The sequence below is a fragment of the Punica granatum genome, chromosome 6, assembly GCF_007655135.1.
Source record: "Punica granatum isolate Tunisia-2019 chromosome 6, ASM765513v2, whole genome shotgun sequence".
Classification (NCBI taxonomy): Eukaryota; Viridiplantae; Streptophyta; class Magnoliopsida; order Myrtales; family Lythraceae; genus Punica; species Punica granatum.
Genome location: NC_045132.1, coordinates 24,391,337 through 24,417,696, shown reverse-complemented (window position 1 = coordinate 24,417,696; position 26,360 = coordinate 24,391,337). Strand labels below are relative to the sequence as shown.

Here is a 26,360-nt window from a genome sequence, read left to right as displayed (position 1 = left end):
TCATCGGTTTTTCTTGCATGAAAGCCCTGGGGCTTTTGGTTGTGTGGAGTCGTGATATATTTGTAATCTCTCTGGGGAACTTGGCTTGGAGGGCTTCTTGTGTATACTAGAAGGGGAGTCAATCCATATAGTTAGTCCTTCAAGACCGAGGGGGATCATGAGGTTGTTCATTCATGTTGAAGGCGTCGGTTCGTGTCATTGTGTGATGTCTTGAGGGGTTGCCTCGGGAGCAAACCCTAAGTCGCAGTTTTGGTCCCGTACGATGCGCTTTGCCATTTTTGGTCTCTTTTTCTTTTGGTTTGCATACAGCCACACTCTCTGTGATAAGAATTGTATTTTTGAGTAAAGAGAATGGTGAATGGTCATTCTTTTATTGACTTTTGCACTATAAACTTGACGGAACCAACTTTGCCTCATTTATTTTCTTGTTCGGTGAAAGTACATCGACAGGTGTATCATATGAATTACTCATCCAAAGTGTGTATCGTATTAACTATTAATCCGAAGATCGATCGGGGAACCGATCTTGATACTTCGGTGGGACAATGCAGATCTGATGGGCTGGGTCTGCAGAAGGCTCGGAGTCTTTGGGCCTCAAAGATTTTCGTGGGCTACGCCCATTAAGGAGAATCTTAAAATTTGGGATCTCAAGTAATCTCAGGGAAACCTCCATCCAACATCGTACGGATTTCCCAAACTGTTGCTTTGCTTTGCTTTACTTACTACCAGTTGCCACTTCATGCCGAACCCACGATTCGTGAGTTTGAATCCAAGTAGAAAGGACATTGGTGGCCGTCTTTGTATAAGCGGTCTTCGTTCTTGACGACGAAGGTAGCAAGAAATACGTGCAGTACATAAGTCAGCTTACAAAAGGAAGTATATTCAGTTCTCAAGCAGTGTATTGAAGGAGTGTTGCATAATAGAGTGGATTTAATTATCCAAAAGATCAAGCAGGTCAGAATGCGGAGTTTTCGGGGTTCTTATATTCGATGAACACTTCAAAGGCACACCGGTAGAAAGGTAGTGCCAAATCAAACAAACTAATATATGTCCTTTGAGGAAGATTCGATGATTGTGAATGAGAAAAATGGGACATGGAATATATCCCACCCAACAATTATATATCAGAGGTTGTTCTGTCAATCTCCAAGAAAAACACCAAAAATTGAGAATGAGGAGAGATATTTCGGAATTATTGAAGACAAGAGGTCGTCAGGCAGCTCATTTTCCGACCATAAATAAATTTTATTAAATTAAATTGAAAAAGAAAAGGGTGTAAATTACAACAATTCTCATATTCTTTGACTCCATCCCTAAAGTCTAATATTTGGCAATCACTCCTTGAATTTTTTATTTTCGCACTGACCCCTTACCACATATAGTTCTATGGCGGGTCGATGACGAATAAAAGCATACTCGACTTTGATTGGCCAATCCCGACCCCAACTCCGACTACAGTCAGAGATGGGTACATGAGAACTCACAAGTCGAGAACTACTTGCGCTAATAAGGTTGCAATCGCCTCGCAAGCTAGCTCATGCAGTTGCCCTTGAGTGTGAATACTAATAGATTTTAATTAGATAGATTGAACCATCAGTTTCAGATCGCTACACTATTATGTAGATGAATTGCACATCAAAAAATAACTTTTTATTCATCGTATTTTTCATTGATGAATTTTCTCTGATTTAAGCATTAGAAACACAACCCAAGTAATCACCATTAATTTAGATTTATTGACTTCAAGTTGTCGTGGCGTCAGAAAAATAATGGGAAGCAAGTTGGGGTCAAGCCCGTTTGACTTTAGAGTAGAAATATATTTCACTTCACTCTACTCCATTTTACTTTTTAACACAATAATTACTTTTTACTTTTTTCTTTAATTTTTTTTATCTTAACTACCATTATATTTATTTTTTAATATTAAATTATCTTAATTATTCGTTACTTTTTTCATAATTCAACAATACAATCATTACTTTTTTTTTTATCTTCATCAATCTCATTATTATAACCCCACTTAAATATATATATATATATATATATAATTTTTTCACCAGTTTTTTTTTTTATCTATTTCAATGAGAATAAAGTTAAATTTCAAAATTTAATTCTATTGTCAAACGGATCTTGAATCGAGACCACATAAGTTTTATATTTTAAAGAGTAATAATGGATATTGAGAGGTGGAGAAAAGTGAAGGGGGTAATGGCATAAAGTAAAAGTCTAGGGGATATTGTACTTAGATCCAAAGATTTTGGAACTGTTCAAATCAAGCCCCCGAACAAACAAGTAAGTAAAATTTATAGTCCGCCGCTCTGTCCGTCCTTTCCCTTTCTCTCTCCTCTGTCCACCGTCTCTTTCTCTCCGACGTCTCTGTGGAGAAGTTCTTTTCTTGTGGACTGAAAATCACCCGAGGAACAGAGCAGGAGGCCCGGGGAAGATGGGAGACGAGAAGAAGCCCAAGTCGGCCACCGGCGTTTGGCCCACCGTCAAGCCCTTCGTCAATGGCGGCGCCTCTGGCATGCTCGCCACCTCCGTCATTCAACCCATCGACATGGTTAAGGTATCCCCAGCAGTGTCCGTCTCTCTTTTTTCTTGTCCTCTGTCTGGTTCCTGTTTTGAGTTGTCTTCTCAGCTTATTATGATTACCATAGTTGAGTCTGAATTCTTGTTTTCCATGGCCTGCCCGTGTCTGAAAGAAGTGGCAGCTGCTCGTTTTCTTGGGTTCATAGTCGGGCCTTTGGAAAGACGCCCGGTTACGGTATACGGGATATTGAGAACCATGTATCGGCATGCTTGCTTAGATTTGGTATTCTTATTTTGCATCAAATAGATGAACGAATGAAGTTGTTCAACTTGTGGTGAGCTAAAGGACTTCTGGTCATAAGCTTCTGTTTGGTATTCTGTGGCGGTTTTGATTAGTTTGGTTCTGGCTACTGCTGCGCTTTGGTGAGATTGGAAATTTGGTTCTAATCGGGCTTTGATTTTTATTTTGGTAATGCTCGGTTTTTCATTTTCGATTATGCTTGGTGTAGGTGAGAATTCAGCTGGGGCAGGGATCGGCAGCTCAGGTGACCAAGAACATGCTCAAGGAGGAGGGCCTTGGCGCCTTCTATAAGGTTGTACTCCGGGACTAATTTCGAACTCAGTCTGCCTCTGCCGTCATCGTGTAACAACTTCAATGTATAATGCAAGACGTACCCTTTTCCAGGAGTCGAAATTCCGAGCACAATGTAGATTGAGATAATATGTGATCCCTTGTCAGTTTACTTAGGAGTACAGTTACTCTTGTCGGCTTACTTAGCAATATCTTGGATCAGGGACTGTCCGCTGGGCTGCTCAGGCAAGCTACGTACACGACTGCACGACTAGGATCATTTAAGTAAGTCACCTTACATGCCAAAATTAGCATAAATCGATGTTCTCTGGCATGCTCTGTTGTTCAGGTTTCCTTGACCTTTAGATTTGCTGATTTATGCCATCACCTGCTGATGCTCCCGCTAGAATTTTGACTGCAAAAGCAGTCGAAGCCAATGATGGGAAGCCCCTGCCCTTATACCAGAAGGCCTTGTGTGGCCTAACTGCTGGTGCAATCGGTGCTTGTGTTGGAAACCCAGCAGATTTAGCCCTCATTCGTATGCAGGCCGATGCCACTTTGCCAGCTGCCCAGCGCCGACATTACAAAAATGCCTTCCATGCCCTCTATCGTATTGTGGCCGATGAAGGAGTTTTGGCTCTCTGGAAAGGTGCTGGCCCTACCGTGGTCCGAGCGATGGCACTGAACATGGGAATGCTCGCTTCTTATGATCAGAGTGTGGAATTCTTCAGGGACTCCCTTGGTTTTGGAGAAGCTGCCACAGTTCTAGGTAATGTTTATTTTGCAAGAAAGAGACCATTTCTGAGGTTTTCCTCTCAGACACGACTCTGTTTCTTGAAAGTTTGTCTAGCTTTTTCGGTGCATCAATATGTACTTGTATGTACCAATTGTAGGAGCGAGCACTGTGTCGGGATTCTTTGCTTCGGCTTGCAGTTTACCCTTCGATTACGTGAAGACCCAGATCCAAAAGATGCAACCCGATGCTGAAGGGAAGTTCCCTTACACCGGCTCATTTGACTGTACCCTGAAAACCCTGAACTCAGGTGGACCGCTGAAGTTCTACACCGGATTCCCCGTATACTGTGTCCGCATTGCACCTCATGTCATGGTATTCTCCTCATCTCTTGATATGTCCGATATATGAAACATATCTGTATATATATGAGACTGAGTGTGCATGATTTTTTTTTTGCTTTTTGCAGCTGACATGGATATTTCTCAACCAGATCCAGAAACTGGAGAAGAACAGCGGGTTGTAATCTATCAACTGACTTGCTTGCCGGTTCTCCTGATACCACTCGCAGCTCGATGTCGAACTGTTTACTTGAGTATTTTCCAGAGCTGCAACTGGGAAGATCTTCCACTGTTAATAGAGTAGTAATAGCAGCAACATTCAGTTGTAAAATTTGGCTGAGCTGAACAGACCGGACGAACGGGATTCACCATCTGGTACTATATTTGAGAGTGAAATGTTCGATTGTGGTTTGTTATAAGTTTACTTCAAAGATCATTGTTTCTTTGGTCCCCTTCTTTCTGCATCCGAGATAATTACTCTATGTACATTTCATGTTGAGCCAACGGATATATAAAAAAATGTCAAGGACCTAGGCAGAGATTTGTATCATATCATACCGAAAGATATGAGAAGGAAGGCAAGTGCAGCCACCATTTCAGTTCCTCTCGAGAATTCAATTGGAACCCATGAAGAAAATTCCACCTCTTCATTGCGTTTTCATGTAACATATTCGAAAGCAATCAGTGACGAGCAGCACTGGGAGATTGTATTTTTCAATAAAAAGAAATTTCGTTTTGTTATCTGAAAACACTGAAGAAAGGGAACCTAAAGGCAGTCTTTAAATGAGAGAACATAGAACTGAGACAGCTTTCTGTAACAAATAGAACATGAATCAGTGGCTAGAAGAAGAAATCCCCAATTTAACAAATGATCGAACTCACAGCATCCCAGATGTTGTAGTACATTATTCAATGAGTCTAAATTCACAATCGCAGCCACCAAAATATTTGCCCTGGCCCATTTCGGAGAACTTAAGTGGATCATCTCCGAAAATGAGATGCTGCATTTTGAATATCCCAGCTATATTTCAACCAAAACTGCTAAACAGTCCATTATTCTCTGTAATGGAATCATGCAATCCAAAAATTTGCATCCTGTGGTGACTAACCCACAGCCTGTCCTGACGTAGTTGGAATTGCCCAGACATAAGAAACTCCAATTCTTTCCAGAAAATAATGCCGTCAGTATCGGTTCAGGCCCACTGCACCATTTCTCTCAATTATGAATTAGTGTGCCACTCCTTGGCCCTGAGAAGAAACTTACAATCAGCGAATTTTCAATGATAGATAGCTTTTTTGCTAGATAGCGAATTTTAATGGGAGATAGCTAGCGATGTAATAGTAAGGTGAAGTGCTTTAAAAAAGCTCCTTACTCTAGCTTGATTGATGCCAATAGTTTTTCCAGATATCGTAAATACTGGTTTTAGAGTTAAGTAGAGTTGAATTTTGATTTTAATTGAATTGTAATGATTGTGTTCTTGAATTATAAGAAAAAATGTGAAAGAGTAATGAATAGTTGAGGGAATTTAATATTAAAAATTGAATTGAATGGTTAAAAAATTAAAAAAAGTAATAATTGTGTTGTTGACTTTTGTTGTTTAGTGAGTAGAGTAAAAATTTTAACGGTGTGTTTGGTTTTAGAGTTAAGTAGAGTTGAGTTTTGATTTAAATTGAGTTATAATGATTGTGTTGTTGAATTATGAGAAAAAAATGTGAAAAAATAATAAATAGTTAAAAAAAAGTAATGATTGTATTGTTGAATTGTGAAAAAAGTAATGGATAATTGATAGAATTTAGTATTAAAAATTGCCTTGCCTGGTTCCCCCCCTTGAAGAAAAAGTAATAATTGTATTGTTGAGTTTTGTTGTATAGTGAGTAAAGTTAAAAGTTAGAGTTAAAATTTTAAAAATATGATTGTAAAATCAAACGGGAAAAATTGACCCTAAAAATCAAACGGGTAATAAGAATCTGATTGAACTGAAGATGAGATATCGGAAGTTACCTGCTTATGTAAGAGTCATCTTCGGTATTGACAAGAATTGCTTCACCAGTTTCAATGAACGAAGGCACCTGTAAAAAACATGTGGTTAAAATCAAAATACGGGGGCAGAACTGCCAACTGTCATATCAGAAAAGTCTATCATAATGGAATGGGCCCAAACAGATGCAAGCAATTAGCTCCGACACATGACAGACTTTCTGGTCAATTCAGAATCAATAGAAAGAAGTAGATGCGAAGAGTGTCCTGGTTGAAGCGCTGTAGAAATAACCAACAATAGAAATCTTCCTGATGGAATCACATAAAGTGAGCGGTTTAATGGCTACAAATAATATAAGAAGAAAGAAGAGGTCAGACTAACTTTCACAGTAAGTCCATTGTCCAGCAAAGCCCTTTTTTCCCTGCATGCAACAAGGTATTCTGAGTATCATCAGCCTAGTGCAGGCAAAGGGTCGATTGCAATAATAAACACAAAGTGGAGCAAACCCATACACAGAGATAAACAAAAGTTTAACAAAAAGGAGAGAACAAAAGCACCTAGCTGTTTTACTTTTATTGGAAAAACTAACTCGATCCTATTGTCATCTGAATTTCACTTCATGCCAACTTTATCATCAGAACCGCAAGAATATTACTTTCAACTTGTTTCCGGCAAAAGCTTGCACAGTCTTGATTCTACTCAACCACAGTTTAGATGGTAGATGACATACATGGCATTCCAGGTATGTAAAATGCAAGAACAACATGTAGCAAACCTATGTTGAACCATATAGCATGGGTAATGGAGAGGTGAAAGCAGAGAGACTGAACATACGCAGGTGTAGCAGACACCCCCTTCACCTGAGGTGGGGTTTCTTTGACAATGCAAATCACACGCTTTGGAATCGATCCTGAGAGAGGTCTATCATCGAAGAGCCGCAACGTAACCTTCATTTCCTCTGTACAATATGATGTCCAATAAGCTAGAAAGAATAAGTGCAACGCAAGCTAGATCAATAAGAATTTGCCTAACTAATGCCATTACTCTAGACCAAATAGACGTTGAAAGACACATCCCACAATTACAAAGCCAGGATGTACTATATTGCATAAAGTTCAACATAATCATCAACAAAACAATTACTTGTAGTAACTACAGAATTCATCAGCATTAACCCATTGACATTTCATAAACTTAATCAAGGACGGAGACAAGAATTATGTCCAGAGGGGCAAAACATAAACCAATAATTAGCATAATTTACGAAACTTCCTTTATTTGTATAAATAAATGGAACGTAAAAAAAAAATCATTGAAATTAAAAAAAAAAATCCAGAAATGTTCTCGACGAGTTTTCATGACCAGAAAACTATTGAAGATTCCTTTTATTGTCAAATGCTACAAAAATATCCTTCTCAATATAGGTAATTATATAATTTTTATAATGTTCTCAAACTAAAGATTAGATTTAAGTATTCTTAATATTACATGGAAATGATTTCCAAATTTTTACCCAAAAAACAAATATTATACTTAAATTACCAAAATTTCCCATACCATATAAACTTTAATTTCTAAATTGCTAATTGATAAATTATTAGAGGTAATATTATTCTATTCTAGAAAAGAATAGTTTATCATTAACCCTTAAAAATTCTAAAACTCAAGATTTAAATACAATCTATTTTAGAATCCTAAATAGCTATAAATATTTTACTTTTAGTAGGATTTATAGGAAAATTGTAGGGGCAAAGTTAAATAATAAAATATCTTAGAGGGGGCATTTACATGTTTTAGGAAGCAAATTTTTAAAATTTGGTGATTTTTCATGTAACAACAAGTAAATTGCAAATCTCGGAGGGGGCATCTGGCCCATTCCACCCTTAGTGGCTCCGTCCCTGGATTTAATCAATGACACAACCAAAATATACCATAAATTATTTGTTAATAACTTGCTGATAAGCTTCACACACGGATTTGCAAATCAACTTAGAGATGGCATCGTGTAACTCTCATTTACCTTCTAGATAAACTGCATTCTTGCCAAACAAATCCTTTTTCACATCTAATTGCTCAAATGTAGCGGGGCTGCAAAAAACGACGAATACATCTCATGATTATGATATAGAGCATCACATCTACAGAAAGTAGAGAATGCTTCAGCACTGACTCACTCTATCAGAGCAACTTCATCATTAATTGTGCACATACATGTGAAAGACTTCTCCTCCACAAACACCTCTGCATCAAGTTTGCATGAAAATCAATCATAATTCTCTCAAAAATGAGTTACAAAGACCATCAATCGCATCCACGTGAACAGGAGGGGAACAAAAGAAGGAGAATGAGCTAAAAATTATGAGCTTCTGCTCTCTCCTTCCTCCTCCTCTCTCTAACATTTAAATGCACTTGACAGCACAATCCATAGGAAAGAATTAAATCACATACTTGCTATAGATTCATCTGTATTAAAACGAGCATTTACTTTATTTCCACTTTCAACATCACGAAGCTCGACCTGAAATTCACAAATTGGCTTCAGTATGATTGTTAATTATTAAAGTAAAGAAGGCAATACAATCGTCAACAAGTAACACCTTGCTAAATATTTTCAGAAGGTTTGAGAAATAACAGATGCAAAAGAATAACAAATATCCATGTGCATGTCAAATGTTGTCTAATGAAGGAACCTGTATCAGAGCAGATCCTCTGCCCTGTTGGTTATGTTCAGCTTTCACGACCTAGACCACACAATGACAAACTCGTCATAACATCTAAATGCAATTCAGAACAGTAGTCACGTATTAAAAGAAATTGAGCTCAATCACCAACCTCATAGAGATGCCCTGAAACAGATATTCCCGGGAAAATCAAAGACGCAAACAGTTAGTAGACTCATCAGTCATAGGACTGGAAAAATTATTCATTACAGCAAGGGTACCTCATCGAGGACAACCTTTTCTTTCAATGACATTGCCTGGTCTTACCTGCATAATGACAACAGATATTAGAAACCAAAATTAGTGTAGAAATTCTTTTTTTATACAACAAATACAAAAGGGTTCCAAGGTTGAGGTTCAACAGCGCACTTCGGTATGACTAATTGCCAAATGAGAGGACTAGCACACATGGACAAAATCATATATCACGACACTGAAGCATAAAATCAAACAACTCATATACACCAACTGCAGAACCGATACATCGACACACCAATTTACAGATGTAAAGAAAGAAGCATTGCTAAAAATCCAAATCATGCATAGCCAGCAAGAACGTCAGTGCGTGCAGACGATAATCTACCGAAGGCTAGCAGATTTCCAAAAATCAAGCACATGTCATTCAAGATAGTAAAACGCTTCAGGAACTTCAGATAGTGATGTGAGGCTTATCGAAATGCTCACTTCAGAGCCTTGAATTTTGACTCCGCGGTGTTGGATGATGGACCAGGGGGACAGGAAGAGCTGCCCCGCCGGCGATGCAGAGGCGGCGCCAGAACGGTCGAACGCGAGGGGAGAATGCGGCGGGAGAGCAGTCAGCGTTCGTAGCGAGCGGGAAGAAGGAACAGCTGCAGCGGAGAGGAGAGCTCGAGAGAGCCTCCTGCTTGCGACTGCTCGCATGTAGAGAGCTCGGCTTGAACTGAGAGCTCCGATGATCGGCTCAGTTGGATCACGTGAGAAGTGTGATCTGCGGCGCGCGCAGCGTTTATTCTCGCCTGAACCACCGAGAGGAACTTGCGGACCGGTTGTTGGTCCAACCGGATGCTTGGTTCGGAGGGAGGGACGCGTACCGACCCGGTCTACTTGACTTTAATTGAGCCAATGGTTGGACTCGCACCAACGGATAGTTATCGATTTTACGAGAGTATGGTGCGTAAATCTTCCAAGTCGATCAGTGCAACAGAGTATAATTATCGATCGCGAAAATTTGCTTAGGCACATTATTTAAGTTGATCTCAATGATAAAATCATTGAAAATAGTAAACCTCATCAATTAAAAGTGGTCTTATTTGGTTTGTTTTCCTATATATTATTCTCTAATTCTGTTTCCAATAAAAAAAATTGTGGCTTAGCGTTTATAATGATATATTTATTATCTAATTACTTAATCGCCAAACACTAATATTAGTATTATTTTTCAAATCAACTATAATTATGATCATTTGCTGTGAAGTCATTTTATATTTAATATGAATGAAATTTAAGGCAAGTATATTATAGTTTTGATAACTACACATAAGTAAATTGAAAATTGACTCAATGTATAAATAAACAACTCCAGTAAGCTTTAGATTGCATTTTATTTTCTTTTCGTAATTTTGGTAATTGGTAGTTTGTGTATATCAATTTCAATACGTTCACATATTTCACATTAATTCTTATCATTCAGAATGATAGACCAATATACAAATTTAATAAGGCTTGACGCCCAATACGTAATATGAATAATTAGCTAATTACTGGACAAGCACACATACTTAATTTATGTAAGTTTCGATACTGCAAAATCAGTGTTCTTATAAAAAATAAATAACTTATAGAAATTTATATAGACTCTTGAGTCATCTTGCGAATCAACATGTGTAGAGTGTCTTAATTGAATAACTCGATAGATTAAGCACTTTGGTGTTTACAAATAAAAATTCAGCACTTATAATTATTAAGTTGGAACAGACACATTCTTAGAAAAATACGTACGTCTTGTGTTTGACAAAGTCCTTCAAAAAATTATAAAAAGTTGTCCACAAACACGTCCGGTCCATATCCGGTTCGCATGGTTGGATATCGACCTCCGAAGCGTCCGGTTTGATCTTCCCTCGGTCAAACCCCGGTCCTTCCCCAACGGGCCTCGACAGCGAGCTCGGTGGACTTTTCTGCACTGACGGACGAACCATCTCTCTCTCTCTCTCTCAGGGTCAGCTCTACTCCCCAGAAAAATTCCTTCTCCGCCCACCTTCGTTAGTTCATCACTCTCGCAGAAAGAACGGGTTCGCCATCAAATCACTGGTTCAGGGCGTAGCTGCGAGAATCCTCCACTTCCTCCTCCTCAATTAGATCCCCTGCGGCCTAACTCCGCTTCTTCCTCCCGCGCTTTACCTGTGGTTAGGGTTTTCAATTGCTTTCTTTCCCGCGAATCTTCTCTATTTGAATTTGGAAGCGCTTTCCGCGTATGCTGATAGACTGTAATTCTCTGGTTTCAGCTCACAGGAAGTGGTGCTCGACATGAATTGAGCTCGCCAGGCGGCTTTTGCGGACTCCGGAGTGCTCTGTTGCAGGGGAAAGCTTTCAAGCAACGCTCCAGAGATGTGGACTAATGTATTCAAAATTGTGAGTTTTTCTGTTTCTGAGTTTCTAGCTTATGGCCTTTCTTCGTCTTGGTTTTTGGTGCCTTGACTGTAGTTGCACTGCCTACTGTTTATTTTCGTGCTGTTGAATGTGTGCGGAATCGAGTCACCGCCTAGGATTTAAGATGAACGAGCAATTGGCTATTAAATTTTTCGACTGCATCTCAGTGACTGGTCATAACAAATATAGGATGGCATTTTCCTCTAGCCTTGTGCAATTTTAAAATCGATGATAATCTGAAGTCTGAAAGTCGAATATCCTTTGATGGTTCATCGGTTTTCTTGTTTGTTCATTTGATTGTTGGACAGTTGATTTGCAAGTTCGTTTCCCCATCTTTCTAAATTTTTGCTGCCTGTTTTTGGAGACCTGTTTGCCTCTGTGCTAGTTCTTTTACTTATGGTTCGCTGTTCTTAAGCTTTTAGTCTATACTCGTATATCCATTTACAGGGAGGGCTTCATCAGCTTACTTGGTTCCAGTTTCTTCCCCTTGAATCTGATTTGAATTCTCTAGCAGATAAAAGGTATGAATATAAAAGCACCAGCAAGTTTCATGGAAAATTGGAGTTTAGATTGAAATTAGCACTGGTCTAATCTGTTCTATGTTAATTTTAATGTCTGATTTCCAACATTTTGGGTAGTTTGAAGCTGGAAGCAAGGGATGCTGCAACGTATTTGGTTCTTTCATCGCATCTACAATTGCAGAAGAAAGGATTTCTTAGTACTTGGACAAATTCTTTTGTAGGACCTTGGGACCCCTCTCAGGGAGTTCACAATCCTGGTAAAGGATTCTGCTCGTGGTTTCCTCTCTCACTTCTATTTATTGTCCTGTATTTTGGCTTATTTTGGCTTTGATGTTATATTTCTTGGGGCACCCCTTTTGGTACTTATTTTTTAGAGTTATGCATGGAATAGCCATGAACCTATTCAGTGGCACCCTGATGCTGTCGTTCACCGATATCTTTGATCTTTAGCTTTAAGGAAAGAGTTTTTGGATGTCGAATCTAGGATCCATTTGTTACCTCTTGGCTTCTTAAAAGGGATACTTTAAAAGTGTTTCTGAGAGCTCCCTAGGCATCTGAAAAACGCTTGACTGATTTGTTGCCGTCCAAACTTAAGGATGTGCTTCTGAAGATTGAATGGCTTTCACCTATGGTATAAGTTATAATGAAGAACAGCTACAAGTCTATGGTAGTTTTTGCCTAGTCTGGGGAGAAACTCAAATAAAATCTGATTACTAGGATTGAGGAACTCTGCAGAGATGCTCTGGTTCAACTGGGGAATTTCCTTCCTGGGGTAAAAATAGAGTAAGAGTGCGACATGCAGTGTTGAACGTTTTCTTCTACTTTGGTTTTTTGGGCATTAGAAGGAGAGGATTTGAAGAGAGTACGAAGGGGTTCACTAGATCTTTTTTCAGCTTGTGCGTGAACACTTTACTTATAATGGTTTGGTATTAGTGCATTCTGTATGATCAAGCCTGTGGCAGCTCACTCCATATGTGTAGTTTCCTCAGGGGTTGCTCGACAATTTGATGTTTTTGTACAGATTACGCAGTTTCTTTTCCAAAGCCTAATGGGACTGATAGAGAAATGAAAAAGAGAAGATAATGGTTTATCTGACAGTTGTTTATTCCGTATGGAAATCTTAGATGAAAAGATCAAGCTATGGCTTTTTCTTCCGGGCCGCCATTCATCTATTGCTGAGGCTGCACAAGCGTCAGTATCCAAATTAAGAGGTATGTCATGATATCAGATTTTCCTTTGTTTCTTTATAATGTACCTCCCAGGTGTAAATCTCTCTCTCCCCCTCTCTTGCTTTTCTTGATGGAAAATGTTTTCTTTTGAAATTGAAAGTGGACTCAATTTAAAGCAAAAGGGAGTAGCCTCTCTCTCTCTCTGGTTTTGAATCTATTGGGAATATAGAGTTTGGTAGAAATATCACATTACGGGCCTTTATTATGTGAGAAGGCATGTTATTTATTCTTTTTTCACTTTTGGCTATTGAAGTTGTTGCATCCGGTATCTGGTTGTCTCCTGGGGACTCAGAAGAGGTTGCAGCTGCTCTCTCCCAAGCTCTGAGAAATTGTATAGAGAGGTGAATCTTCATCACATTTGTATTTAATCACATCAGATGTGTGCGCTCTCTCATCTAAGTAGTTCTCTATTTGGTATTGGCAGATCATTGGGTGCCCACTCTTATGTGAGATATGGAGATGTATATTCAAAGTACAATCCATTCCATAGTGAAGAAATTTACAGGTCCCCTGTCCTTGCCTCCATTTTTTTGTCCTTTTCGATTCCTTTTTCTGTATAGTACATCTCTATCCTTGTTTCTAATTTTCTGTTCCTCGGAACTTGAGTTTGGTAGGCTTTCAAGCCAATCTTTCACCTGGCTAATAATTCTTTGGTTCTTTGCAGGAGAGGACAACCGACAGTTGAATTTGTCTTTGCTGCTACAGAGGAGGCAATCTTTGTGCATGTTATAATTTCTGCAAAGTTAGATTTTCTATTTCCTTTCGCTCCTGCAGCATTTTTTTCTATTATCTATCAAATCCTTTTCTCGATGCTTGTCCAGTTGCTGCACAACAGATGTCTCTAGATATGCATGTAAAGGTGATATCTTATGTGTGTTTAACTAGGCATGTACGGGCGCTTTCCTGTGATGACATGGAAAAAGTATCGAAGCGCTCCAGTTCTGCTGGAAGACTTCCAGGTTAGTGTTTTTCTCTCTGGTACATGGATTTCCAGTCATTCTAGATCTGAATGCAAAACCTGTTATTTTCCTTCCTCGTTGCTGTGGGGTTCCTCAGATGTTCAGCAAATAATATGATTATTGTACATGTGAGCCCTGTCATGTTTTGACATAAAAAACATGCTTTATTATGTAAATGACAGGCCAAAATGAACTAAATTATATTATTGGTAAGACCATATCAGAGAACTTTGCTGATCATGCATTTGAAATTTTAGAACACATAATTGACTGTCTGGATTGAGCTGGCCTTACTCATGGGATATTATTTCATGCAACTTCCAAACATGGAGATGCTTGAAATTGTTAGCGTATTTGATTTGGCTTTGCAAATAGGATGAATTCTCTCTTTTTTCAGAAAATTATCTTAAACAGAAAAAAAGAAAGCCACACATGCTAGGCTGCTAAAGTGAGAAAGAACCCCTGAATCGACTAATAGGAAATCTGGCTGCCAAAGACATTCGTTTAAATTCTTTTCAATTTTAGTTCAGTAAGAAAATTACCTTTCAATAGGTCTTGCTGACGGATTATCTAATGGTGTCATCGTATACTTCTTTTAGTGATCGTTTCTCCTAATGGTATGCGTGGAATGCTAACTGGATGTTGTCCTGGCGATCTTGTCAAGCAAGTCTACTTAAGGTAAATATATATCACTTTTTTTTAACCTATATTTGGGCTTTATTAATCTTCTCTTGATCATAATTTCTCCTGTTAATTCTTGTACAGCTCTGGCAAGTCAAAGGCTTCAAATTCACTTGTTGGGTTACCTCCCCATGTTTCTCAAGGATTTAGCTGCCAACTGAGGGGGCAAAATTGTTTTGCTGAAGTTACCATTGGAAGCCCCATATCTGAAACTGACAGGGCGTCTCAATCAGGCTTACATACTGTTAAAAGTATAGCTAAGAATCATGTTGCTGAATCACCTGCTAATGGAAGAGGAGATCAGAAGGGTTCGCAAGATCGGTTCGCGCATGAGAAGACACTTGTTTACCCAGTCGAGGGAGTGCTTGTCCCAGTTCTGCAAACGTCACTGACTAGAACTTCCTTGAAAAGGTATATGCTTGCTGTTCAAAACGTTTAATTTGCAGTAATGAGATAAGCTAATAGCTATATATATATATATGTATGTATGTAAGTCTTCTGTTGCATTCTTCGAGAGATGATTCTTATTGGGATATTATATATCTCCATCGCGATGGCTTTCTGACTTCAGTTTCTCACTAAAATTTCTTCACATACCCAAATCCATACTTTCTGATTTGTCAATGCAAATGCTTGGTGGTTAGGAGAATCTTCCCTATTTAGTATTGGGTGTCACATAAGATCAATGACGATGCTCTGCCAGCTTTTTTGCGTAGTACCTTGCGAGTCTTTTCCAGTTTGTGATGCCTAACACCGGTAATGATGCTTTGCAGATTTTGGCTGCAAAATTGGTTGGGGCCATCAATGCATGGTTCATCTTTCTTCATGCATTGGTTAGTGCTGTTTTTCTTTTAGACCGACATCCCATTTCTGCACTTAATGATTAGAGGAACTTGTTAACAATTATAGCCGTAAATTTTCTAGTTATTAGAAAGGGAGGCATATTAATATGCACAGCTAATATCTATTGTCATTCCACTAAGAATGTTTTGCTGTTACTCTCTCTCTCTCTCTCTCTCTCTTCCTTTTTCTTTTTCATGTGAACACTTAGAAACCATCCATTTGTTCCCCACCTTTTCTTTTTGCAGTGCCCCTCAGTTTGATTCTTTTGATGGAGCGCCCGAAACAAATGGAGTACGTTCGCAGCATAGTTATTACAGTAGCAGCAATAGTAATTCTAGCAGCTTAAGCAGCAGTTCAAGTGAAACCGATAACAGGATGACTGCAAGAGGTGGTGATCTTGATGCTGATGCTGATTCTTTAACATGTAAACAGTCGGAAATATCTTCAGCTGATCATTTGGCGAATGATCATGTCAAAGCGGTAAAATTATAGCCCATCTATCTGCCAATATCTAATTAAGTGAAACATAAGTGAAGGTGTATTTTTTGCTTTTGGTAGGGATGCTGCTCTTTCTATGCCGTAAAGAGCAGTGGCAACTATTCACATGTCAGGCCTTTTGTGTCTTTAGAGCTGAGAATGCAATTTATTCTGTCTTCTAAGGATGCAATCTTATTTTGATTCAGGGGTCAAAACGTTCTCGAGCAGCTGCTGTACAAGATGGGTATAAGTCTGATTTTGGTTCTTTAGAAGTTAATGATTCAGCAATTACAGGAATTGCTACTGAGCAGATAGGATCTCATTGGGATTGGGACGATGATGATAGAGGTGTAGGCACAGATATCCAAGCTCTACTATCCGAGTTTGGAGACTTTGGTGACTTCTTCGAAAATGATGCTTTGCCCTTTGGAGAGGTAAGAGGCAGTACCTTATTCTCCTCTTCTATGGCATAGGATGAATGCTAGGGTTGCTGCAATTCTTTTTATATGACAATATTCTGTTCTCTTAAAGGATGTATTTCTTATGATACTTCTATGTGCACGAGCTACCAATTTTATGTTGTGGTCTTGTCCAACTTAATTTTCTGACTGAAGTTATCAAGTTTTAGTAGAGTTGACAAAAAAGTTTCTTAGCCAACTAATTTTTTTCGGTAATTTGGTGCCTTTGTAGGTCTCTTTGATTTTGTTGCACGAAAGAAACTCTGTAGATGGGTTAGAAACTCTTTGATTTTGTGGGATTTTTTGCTTCCTTCGAAATTTTTTGTGAAAAAATTTATTCAACACTACACCATAGGTCATATCAATTGAACATGTCTAGTAAGAAGAAAATGCCCTGCATGATCATGATGCTGAAATTTTTTCTTGAATTATCTTTGTGGCTGCATCTTTCTGAACTTTAGCACCCGGCTTGTTTATATATCTCAATTATCTGTACTGTTTTACATAATTTTATTTATTGTGTAGTCATTATTAAGTTTTCTTTGAATCTTATTGCAAAGCCCCCAGGAACTGCAGAGTCGCATGCTCTTATGTTTTCTGGTTCAGATTTGGGAGTAGGTAGCAGTCCTGTTGGTGTTATGGACGTTTCAGATGAGATGCTTCTGCCTGTCGGATTTTCATCCTTTGAGAGCTTCAACCCTCCGCCAGCAGTTACTGAGGAATGTATTAGTAAAAGTCAAGAGATTACCACTAATTCCTTACCATCGGCTCCGATTCCTAACACTCCGGTGTCTACTTCTGGTGATTTTGACCATCTAATTAAAGCCGAAGCATTTATGACCTTTGCGCCAGAGTATGGAGCAATTGAGGCTCCATTAAGTGATATTTCTTCACCAATTTTTAGAAGCCCTTATCTGCCTAAGTCTCGCAATGTGGAGAGTGCGAATTCTAGTACAAATAATTATAGATATGGAGCAACACCACCATCTTCTCCTCGTGTCATTGGATCTGATGAGAAGAGCAGCTTGCCTCTGACCTCAAAAAATTATCAAGGCAGGCATGATTTGGGCGCTGCCCAGCACTCAAAAAATTATTATACGCATGTGGACGGCAGGAAAGTACCAGATGGGAAGAGATCTAATGCTACTTTGGAGGCTGCTCAATCTTCAGTTTCATTCTCTAATATGAGTTCTACAAATGCCGTAAAATCTGTCCAGAGAAGAGTGAGTGAAGGCACTTCTGAACTGGACCACTTCCTGCTTTCTTCAAGGATTGCAATTGCTATGGACATTGAATGCTTGCTGATCCAATCTTATATGTGCAAGGCACGACACACATTGTTATCTTCTGGTAGCACATGTTCTATAAGTTCAGGTAGGTTAACTGGTGGCAGCATCTTAAATACTCTGCCAGGTGAGCAAAGCACTTTGACGGATAATGTATCTGGCATGTATGAGGTAAAGAAGAAAGAATCCATTCCAGTTAGAATTGCTGGTGATATTGATGGACTGCTAGATGGGCACCTTAATGCACCGGTAAATGTTTGGCGCCCTGTTGGAGTTCCTAAAGTTCCCAAACAAAGTAATTCTCCAGGTATAGAAGTTAGTCCGTCATTGCCCCACAACTCCTATGGTGAGGAAGGTATCCTCTCCTATGGGCAAAGGCAGCCTCTGCAGGAGCTTCTTGATGGGCTACCATTGCTAGTCCAACAGGCTACTTCCTTTGTGGATGTCACTTTGGATGCAGAGTGTGGTGATGGACCTTATGGTTGGCTTGCATTGGAAGAACAAGGGCGTCGTGGGTTTTGTTGTGGACCCTCCATGGTACATGCGGGCTGTGGTGGTACCTTGTCATCGTGCCATTTTCTTGATATTGCTGGTGTGGAGCTGGTGGACCCACTTTCTGCTGATGTGAGTATTGACCTTCTATTACTCTTCTCATGCCTTCTGACAACTTGCTTTTTGAATTTCTGTCCTAAATTGCTTGGACTTTTTGGTACATGCAGTCAATGCATGGTCCTATATGTGAAGTGCATTCGTTCCTTGCTCAGCTAGCTTTCCTATAGTGTTTAGTAACTGTTTGCTTTCTAGTTTCTCTATTCTGCTTTGGTTAGTAACTGTTTGCATGTGAGTAATTGTTTGCATGTGTATATTGTCCTATCTTGTAGTGTTTAGTAAATGATCGCTCTCTGTAATTGCTCAGATCATTTTCTATCATTTCTCTTGTTCTTGACTTTGCCTTCTTTGACTTTCTTCTGTTTGATATTTTCTAGGTAAATAATATTGGCGTAGCACTGTCGTATATATTATGTAGTGATCCTCAAGTAGATGTGCTTTTTTGGTTATTTTTCTTCTACCCTATTGTAAAAATGCCATTTCCTCACATTGACGCTGTCTCTCTTCTGCCAGGTTCATGCATCATCAGTGCTTAGTTTGCTGCAATCGGACATAAAATCAGCATTAAAAGCTGCTTTTGGAAACTTGGATGGTCTGTTTGGCCAAAGAAGAAACTTGGAGGGTCCATTGACCATCCAAGATTGGTGCAAGGGACGTAGTCAGGCAGCTGATTCTGGGAACCTGGGGGATGGATTTTCGGCAGAATCCAGCGTAGGTGATTGTAGAGATCATTCAAGTACTTTGACTCTTTCTGGTGGAGAGCCATTCAGCCCATGTGTATCTACTGCAGTTGCATCTTCCAACCTAAAGGGTGAGGAAATTACATAGAGACTAAGATTTCGAAAATTTATGGAAAATTTAAAACAACTTATCCATTATTTATTTTTATTTTTTTAAAAGGGAACTTTAGTAACATACCTGCTGCACATTTTGGTGTCATCACCACCCTTCATGCAGAGATCTGGGATTTCTTTGGGTGTAGAATTATACAGAAAGATATCCATGTATGCAACCATCAATGTTTTAATGGAAAGGGGTCAATAGTGTCTGCAAACCCATATAGGAAAAGATATATAGTATTTCAATAATGGAGTTCGTATATGGTGTAGTACAATCTCAACATGAATATTTTTCTATGTACGTTTTGCTGTTCTTGTGGCTCCCAGTCTCCTCGCTTTCCTCTGTTTAGTTATTCTTCATTAACTGGCAAATCAGTTCGTGAAACAAAGGAAGCATGTAACTATTATTTGACAACTCACAAATAGTATCATAACTATAAATACCCCTCACTAAATACATTGATAATATTTCTGTGTATTCTCGGCCCCCCGAAAAGAAAGCTTTCCATAACTGGTTACCAAAATTTTCAGATTAATCTTTTACTGATTAAAAAAAAACATTTATAGATAATTGGTTACCAAATTCTCTTAAGCTAGAAAGTATGTTATTATTGCGTACAACGAATAAGCATTCATTTAGTCACTGTTATATCTATGTTTTATATGGTTTCTCATTTGCAGGATCAATTGGAATGGATGGTGGTAGAGCTGATGATTTAAGTCAAAGGAGATCGAGCCAAGAAAGCAGTTCAGAGTCTGAGCAGCAATTTAGCTCTCGACGGAAGCCGACACTTTACATTCTTCCTTTCCCTGCAATTCTTGTCGGGTACTTGTACTGCTGTCATTATTATCTTTTAACCTGGTAATGCAATAAGTGGGCTACACAATGAGGGACTCACTGTTATCTCACGCCACATCAACTGTACATGACCACCAGAAGCTCCATTTCTTTACTCAAAATCTCCGTATATGACAAGCAGGAACAGATATGGGCCTTTTTCTTACTCTGAAGGATAGATGCCCTTAGCCAGCTAGACCAAGTGATGCGATTACTTGCCAAACATTTGACTAATCAAAAGACTATGAAAGCATGCTAAGATATTAGGAAAAAGCTTATGCAAGAAAATATCTTTGTTTTGCCATATAAATCTCAATTAGCTGAATTGTGATCTAATGCTTGTATATATATATATATACACACAGTTTAGGAATGTAGTGAAAACTGATACTTTATTTTACCGCATTGGATGGTCTGAACACCTAGTTTTAACCTTCTCATATTATTATTGTATTAGGTATCAGGATGACTGGCTTAAGACATCAGCAAGCTCTCTACAATTGTGGGAAAAGGCTCCTCTCGAACCATATGCTCTACAAAAACCTGTAAACTTCTACATATGAGAGCACTCTATTATTTGCATCGGATTTTTGTCAGTGCTTGCCTATGATTTTAGTCTAATTTCTTGTTGTATAACGATGCTTGCAGATTACTTACTCCGTGATTTGCCCCGATATCGATCCACTTACTTCTGCTGCTGCTGATTTTTTCCAACAACTTGGGACTGGTCAGTTGGCACTCCTTTTATACTGAGGTTTAACAGGTGTCGGGAGTTTGCATGTCTTAGAAAGATCAATTTTAACATCACGTGTTAGGCTTCTAATGTTAGAAGCTGTTTAGGTTTCTAATCAATTGAGGAGTTCTGCACCTTCTCTTGTTCGTCATTCTACGTGATCGTTACCATGTCATTACTTGAGGGAATTAAATTTGAGAATGCTCCTATTCTTTGCAAGTGAAGAAAAGTGAAGGGAGTAGCATCAAATTTATCTCAGCTGTCCTTAGATTGCCCTGTTAATTCTTATTATTGTGCATGTTGAATAACTATGACCTTTTGCAACTTCCACACAATTCCATGCATTTCATTTAGACAACGAATTTTGTGGGCCTCTGACTGATAGTTTATGCTGATAGAGTAGCCAAACATCTATGGAACTAACAATGATCTATCCCTCCTGTTGTCCTATTCAGTTTATGAGACATGCAAGCTTGGGACGCACACACCTCAGACTCTCGGAAACCAAATGGAGATAGACTCTGGAAAATCTTCGACTTCTGGTTTTGTTTTCCTGGATTGCCCTCAATCGATGAAGATGGATAGCAGCAATGCTTCTCTTGTGGGATCAATAAGTGACTATTTCCTTTCTTTGTCCAATGGCTGGGACTTGACGAGCTATCTTAAGTCCCTCTCAAAGACTCTCAAAACTTTGAAACTTGGTTTTAGCATGCCAACAAATCCCAAAGAAGGAAGCAGTGGTGCTTCAATGGTAGGTGATGATTTTTATTTGGTTGCACTAACATTAGTCAATATTAGACTCCTTGTTATACGCTAAATTATTCTGGAGGACTTACTTTTCTTGGAATTCTTTTGATTAGTTGTTCAGCTAAATCTGAAATTTTCACCTTTTATCCAGGTTGCATATAGATTTTTATTTAAAATACTTAGTCGTCAAGGAAATCATGTTCTGAGATTAATTGTAGTTGTGCCTTCTGATTGTTAGAAAACTCTACATTGGAAAATCATTTTTCTTAAGTGGTTAAAATTCATCAAGTATGCCCCAGAAAACCCAAATTCAGATATATCTTAAAATCTTAAATTCTTTTTTTTTTTTTTCAGGTGATCTATGTCGTGTGCCCCTTCCCTGATCCTATGGCAATTCTCAAGACAGTAATTGAATCGTCTGTTGCAGTGGGATCGGTGGTTCTCCCATCAGATAGGAGAGCTGCATTACACAATCAGGTTGGGAAGGCACTGAGCTGCTCAGCAGGTGTTGACGAAGCATCAATATCCAACATTCTGGTTCTTTCAGGGTTCAGTGTTCCTAAGGTAGTCCTTCAGATTGTGACAGTTGATACTATATTCAGAGTTACAAGCCCAACTCTCAGTGAGCTCACTGTTCTTAAGGAGACAGCTTTCACTGTCTACGGCAAGGCTCGGCGAATTTCTCGAGGATCTTCCCCTGACGTTCAGTCATCATCCTTATCTTCTAGATCACAGTCGATCCTGACCCAAATGACCTCTCCTATGTCTTCAATGTGGAAAGACTGTGTTGGTCCTCGAATGAGCGGGCCTTCCCTTCCCAGGGAGGGTGAAATGGATGCCAATATGAGGACTGCTGCTTGGGAGAATTCGTGGCAAACAAGGACTGGTGTATTAAGCTGTGATATCAGTAGAAGCGGAGATTTTCCATTCCACGAGGAAACCCACTTCATGTTCGAACCTCTCTTTATTCTATCTGAACCTGGTTCTGTAGAGCATGGAGTTTCCCCAGCAGCGTTTGGTGGTTCCATCTCTGAATCCTCAAAACCTCAGTCAGATGATAATACTGGAAGTTACTTGCATCCCGGGAGTTCAACAGGAACTGTAGATACGGGATCTAGCTCTCAAATGGATGGATCTGAGCCTGATATCTATGGTCCAGGCCATCAAAAACTCCCGAGCATACATTGTTGCTATGGATGGACAGAAGATTGGCGATGGCTAGTTTGCATATGGACCGATGCGCGGGGAGAATTACTTGATAGCCATATTTTCCCTTTTGGCGGAATCAGTAGTAGGCAGGACACAAAGGGTTTACAGTGCTTATTTGCACAAGTTCTACAGCAAGGCTGTCAAATTCTTCAGGCATGTTCCTCTGATAATAGTGCCGTGAAGCCCAGAGATTTTGTGATCACCCGCATTGGAAGCTTTTACGAACTTGAATACCTAGGTATATATCTTTCTGCCAGTGTATTTATATCTGATCTCATTTTAAAGCATCACAAATCCTTCCTCTCCCTCTCTATCTCCCATTCCTCAACCCCCAAACCCCCTCCTCTTCTTTCTTCCTTCTCTCCCGTTTTGTCTTGCAAGATTTTGGGGGTGAACAGAGTTTCAGTGAAAATTATGCAGTTTCACCACGAGATGAAATATCGGTTGCGTTATCTTTTCCTTCTTAATCTTCATGCTGACAACCTTTAGTTCTTTTATTAACATCAATTCATGGATCGTGACCAGAGTGGCAGAAAGCCATTTATTCAGTTGGAGGAGCTGAGATGAAGAGCTGGTCCCTGCAATTAAGGCGGTTTGGGTCTGACGGAATCTCCACAGGCAATAATGGTGCCTCATTGCAGCAGCAGGAGATGAGTTTGATTCAAGAGAGAGGTCTGCCTTCCTCACCAAGCCCTCTTTATAGTCCTCACTCGAAGACATCAGGATACATGAAAGGTTCTCTGGGCCAACAAACTGCTAGAAAGCAGCTGATGGGTGGACAAGCAGCAGCTGATGGGGCAAGAGGGTTGCTCCAGTGGGTGCAGAGCATCAGCTTTGTTACAATCTCGGTTGATCACTCATTGCATCTAGTTCTTCAAGCAGATTCGACGTCTTCAGGTGAGTACTTGATTCTGCTTTTCTTATGGCTTTGTTCTTTCATAACATTCATATGTTACCTCTCAAATAATGCTTATTTTTGTATGTAGAACTTGAAGAGCATATTTCACGAATTAGAAATTGTAATCTATACGTAAAATATTAAGTTGAGAAGTAAAGGTTGGGATAGATTGGGATAGAAACCCCAAGGTGCAGGAATCTTCTGGCAGAAGGCTCTTTTCTGAAGCACAATTAAAAAATAAAAAAAAAAACAAGATTCAGTTCCTACAAGGATACATCTTACGCATAACATTGGCGACATCATGATATTTCGACCCAGTATTGTTAACAAGATGAAGAATTGATCGTGCAGGAGGGTCTCAAATGGGGTCCGGTACGGGACCACCACCAAGCTACCTCGAAGGCTTTACTCCTGTGAAAGCACTTGGTTCGGCATCTGCTTCATACCTTCTAATCCCATCACCGAGCATGCGGTTCCTCCCTTCCACCCCTCTCCAGCTTCCCACATGCCTCACTGCTGAGTCTCCTCCACTGGCCCACCTCCTCCATAGCAAGGGCCCCTCGATCCCTTTATCCACTGCCTTTGTGGTCTCAAGGGCTGTCCCTTCAATGAGGAAAGATTTTCGGGGCAACTTGAAGGAAGAGTGGCCTTCGGTTCTCACAGTTGGCCTCATTGACCACTATGGAGGTGGTAACAGTGGTAACCACCACCACCAAGAGAAGATGGGAAGAGGTGGAATCAAGCAAAGAAGCATAAACCCCGAGCCTAGAGATTTCGAAGTGCAGACCCATTCAGTTCTCGAGTCTGTAGCAGCAGAGCTTCAGGCCCTCTCGTGGATGACTGTTAGTCCTGCATACAAAGAACGGAGAACCGCCCTTCCCTTCCATTGCGACATGGTATTGCGGCTGAGGCGGCTCCTCCATTTCGCGGATAAGGAGATCTTCTCACAGCAACAGGAGAAGTCATAGTCAAGCTAAAGGTGTGATAGAGGTTTGCGTCTTTTCTCTCCTCAGGCCCTTAAATTAGCAAATCCTGTACAATGAAGTAGTTGGTAGTATTATAACTATCTACAATACATGCATAGTTAGCTTAGCAGCTGATTTATCGTGCCTTCCCTAGTAAAGCACAATGTTTAGGGGAAGAGCCGGGCTAGGACTGAAGAGTTTTTTTACATTTAACTTAGGATTACAGGTATATTATGTAAGATCAGCTTGTTCGACACAAAACTGTAAAAATCGGTAGTTCCTGCTATGTTCTGCCTAATGGAAACCCTTGTCGGTAACGTGCACACTGGAAAACTGTTTTCTGCAATTTCCTACTGCAAAACCACAATAATCTTATAAAGTACAATCAGGAAAGACCATATGGTCCCATCGATCTGAATTTTGTGGTCCAGTTTTAAACTTTTTCTTTAGCTTGCGGACAAAGGCTCGACTTAACCACCATAATCTTGAAAGACCATATGGTCCCATCGATCTGAATTTTGTGGTCCAGTTTTAAACTTTTTCTTTAGCTTGCGGACAAAGGCTCGACTTAACCACCATAATCTTGAAAGACCATATGGTCCCATCCATCCGAATTTTGTGGTCCAGTTTTAAACTTCTTCTTTAGCTTGCGGACAAAGGCTCGACTTAACCACCATAATCTTGGAAGACCATATGGTCCTAGGGGTTTTGGGACTGTTGAATCGGGGGGACCCGGATTAGCATGAAGCTGTCCCTCCCTCCATCCAAACATCCTGGTGGTGCCCGTGCCATAGACGGGCCAGGCCGGACCATAAATTTCCCCCTAATGTCTGGTCGTCTTCTTTTCCCCAAAAAAGTTGGGAAAAAAAAAAAAGCACGCAACAAAAGAGAAGGAAAAACAGAAAAAATCCCTCTGCGTGTTGTTTGTGGCTGGTCCTTTATGCAGAGTCGGCCGCCTCCCATGTGCAAATGCAAAAGCAAAAGCAAAAGCAAAATGATTCATGCGGCTCAGCCACAGCCATCATTGCTCTCTTGTCCTGCTTTTCACCAGCAATCTTATGCCACTTATTATTGTTATTGTTGTTTTAAACAATAATCAGAAAGATCATAATCTCCTGCGTCTGATTCTTCCATGTGGTGGTTGGAGATAAAAAAAAAAAAAAAAAAGGTTTTACTTGGGATTCCCAAGTGTATTAAGTCCAAACCTCCTATCATAATCGTTGTTCAAACTCAGTGTTAATAATTGGGGTTGTTTGGAAATGTGGTAGAGTTAAAAACTCTACTACATTCCAACTATATTTTTATATATATTTAATTGGAAATTGTAATAATAAGGTGGAGCTATCAATTACATTCATCTAAGGTTAGTTCAGAACTCAGAAGCAGTTGTTTGTAATATTCCAAACTCGTCATCCGGGCTTGCTACAAGAGAACTTGAATTGAGTGGGGACGCATAATCGGTTTATTGCAATTTCCAGTCACTTGATTATCAAGAAGTGGGAAGCGTCTTTCGGGGCTCGCTTCCAAAGTTAGTTGGTACACATATACATCTCAACCGATCCCAAGAAAA

The 26,360-nt window shown here is 39.6% G+C and overlaps 3 protein-coding genes across 3 annotated transcripts; 2 read left to right on the top strand and 1 right to left on the bottom strand.

The window, feature by feature from the left end:
• Window positions 1-2,332: 2,332 nt before the first annotated feature.
• Window positions 2,333-4,626, top strand: LOC116211424 (mitochondrial dicarboxylate/tricarboxylate transporter DTC-like). The gene is made up of 6 exons (XM_031545800.1): window positions 2,333-2,566; window positions 3,039-3,122; window positions 3,324-3,385; window positions 3,508-3,869; window positions 3,994-4,208; window positions 4,303-4,626. Exons 1-6 carry the CDS (start codon window positions 2,444-2,446, stop codon window positions 4,357-4,359), a joined length of 903 nt encoding a protein of 300 aa, XP_031401660.1. The 5' UTR covers window positions 2,333-2,443; the 3' UTR covers window positions 4,360-4,626.
• Window positions 4,627-4,987: 361 nt separating this feature from the next.
• On the bottom strand, window positions 4,988-9,844 carry LOC116211425 (elongation factor P). Its single transcript, XM_031545801.1, has 11 exons — window positions 9,558-9,844; window positions 9,110-9,140; window positions 8,986-8,999; window positions 8,844-8,894; window positions 8,602-8,671; window positions 8,328-8,394; window positions 8,174-8,241; window positions 6,988-7,111; window positions 6,535-6,574; window positions 6,177-6,244; window positions 4,988-5,422 (listed from the first exon to the last, which is right to left on the bottom strand). Exons 1-11 carry the CDS (start codon window positions 9,771-9,773, stop codon window positions 5,395-5,397), a joined length of 777 nt encoding a protein of 258 aa, XP_031401661.1. The 5' UTR covers window positions 9,774-9,844; the 3' UTR covers window positions 4,988-5,394.
• A 1,177-nt stretch (window positions 9,845-11,021) lies between these two features.
• On the top strand, window positions 11,022-25,123 carry LOC116210045 (mediator of RNA polymerase II transcription subunit 13). The gene is made up of 23 exons (XM_031543838.1): window positions 11,022-11,254; window positions 11,354-11,480; window positions 11,946-12,019; window positions 12,137-12,276; window positions 13,144-13,230; window positions 13,502-13,589; window positions 13,673-13,753; window positions 13,913-13,990; window positions 14,134-14,207; window positions 14,807-14,885; window positions 14,973-15,299; window positions 15,662-15,721; window positions 15,977-16,211; window positions 16,415-16,642; window positions 17,227-18,576; window positions 19,075-19,372; window positions 20,082-20,226; window positions 20,696-20,783; window positions 20,887-20,965; window positions 21,427-21,722; window positions 22,073-23,165; window positions 23,453-23,824; window positions 24,177-25,123. The coding sequence occupies exons 2-23, from the start codon at window positions 11,457-11,459 to the stop codon at window positions 24,791-24,793; spliced, it is 5,913 nt and encodes a 1,970-aa protein (XP_031399698.1). The 5' UTR covers window positions 11,022-11,254; window positions 11,354-11,456; the 3' UTR covers window positions 24,794-25,123.
• The last annotated feature ends 1,237 nt before the right edge of the window (window positions 25,124-26,360 follow it).

What these genes read in the sequence shown, in the direction of transcription:
- LOC116211424 (XM_031545800.1), top strand. Translation starts at nt 2,444, where the DNA reads ATGGGAGACGAGAAGAAGCCCAAGTCGGCCACCGGCGTTTGGCCCACC. An exon ending in GCCTTGGCGCCTTCTATAAG is followed by an intron (nt 3,123 to 3,323) that starts GTTGTACTCCGG and finishes ATCTTGGATCAG; the next exon opens with GGACTGTCCGCTGGGCTGCT. An exon ending in GCACGACTAGGATCATTTAA is followed by an intron (nt 3,386 to 3,507) that starts GTAAGTCACCTT and finishes TGCTCCCGCTAG; the next exon opens with AATTTTGACTGCAAAAGCAG.
- LOC116210045 (XM_031543838.1), top strand. Translation starts at nt 11,457, where the DNA reads ATGTGGACTAATGTATTCAAAATT. An exon ending in GAAGCAGTGGTGCTTCAATG is followed by an intron (nt 21,723 to 22,072) that starts GTAGGTGATGAT and finishes TTTTTTTTTCAG; the next exon opens with GTGATCTATGTCGTGTGCCC. An exon ending in TTACGAACTTGAATACCTAG is followed by an intron (nt 23,166 to 23,452) that starts GTATATATCTTT and finishes GATCGTGACCAG; the next exon opens with AGTGGCAGAAAGCCATTTAT.
- LOC116211425 (XM_031545801.1), bottom strand. Translation starts at nt 9,773, where the DNA reads ATGCGAGCAGTCGCAAGCAGGAGGCTCTCTCGAGCTCTCCTCTCCGCT. An exon ending in GAGGATCTGCTCTGATACAG is followed by an intron (nt 8,672 to 8,843) that starts GTTCCTTCATTA and finishes TGTGAATTTCAG; the next exon opens with GTCGAGCTTCGTGATGTTGA. An exon ending in GAATGCAGTTTATCTAGAAG is followed by an intron (nt 7,112 to 8,173) that starts GTAAATGAGAGT and finishes CATATTGTACAG; the next exon opens with AGGAAATGAAGGTTACGTTG.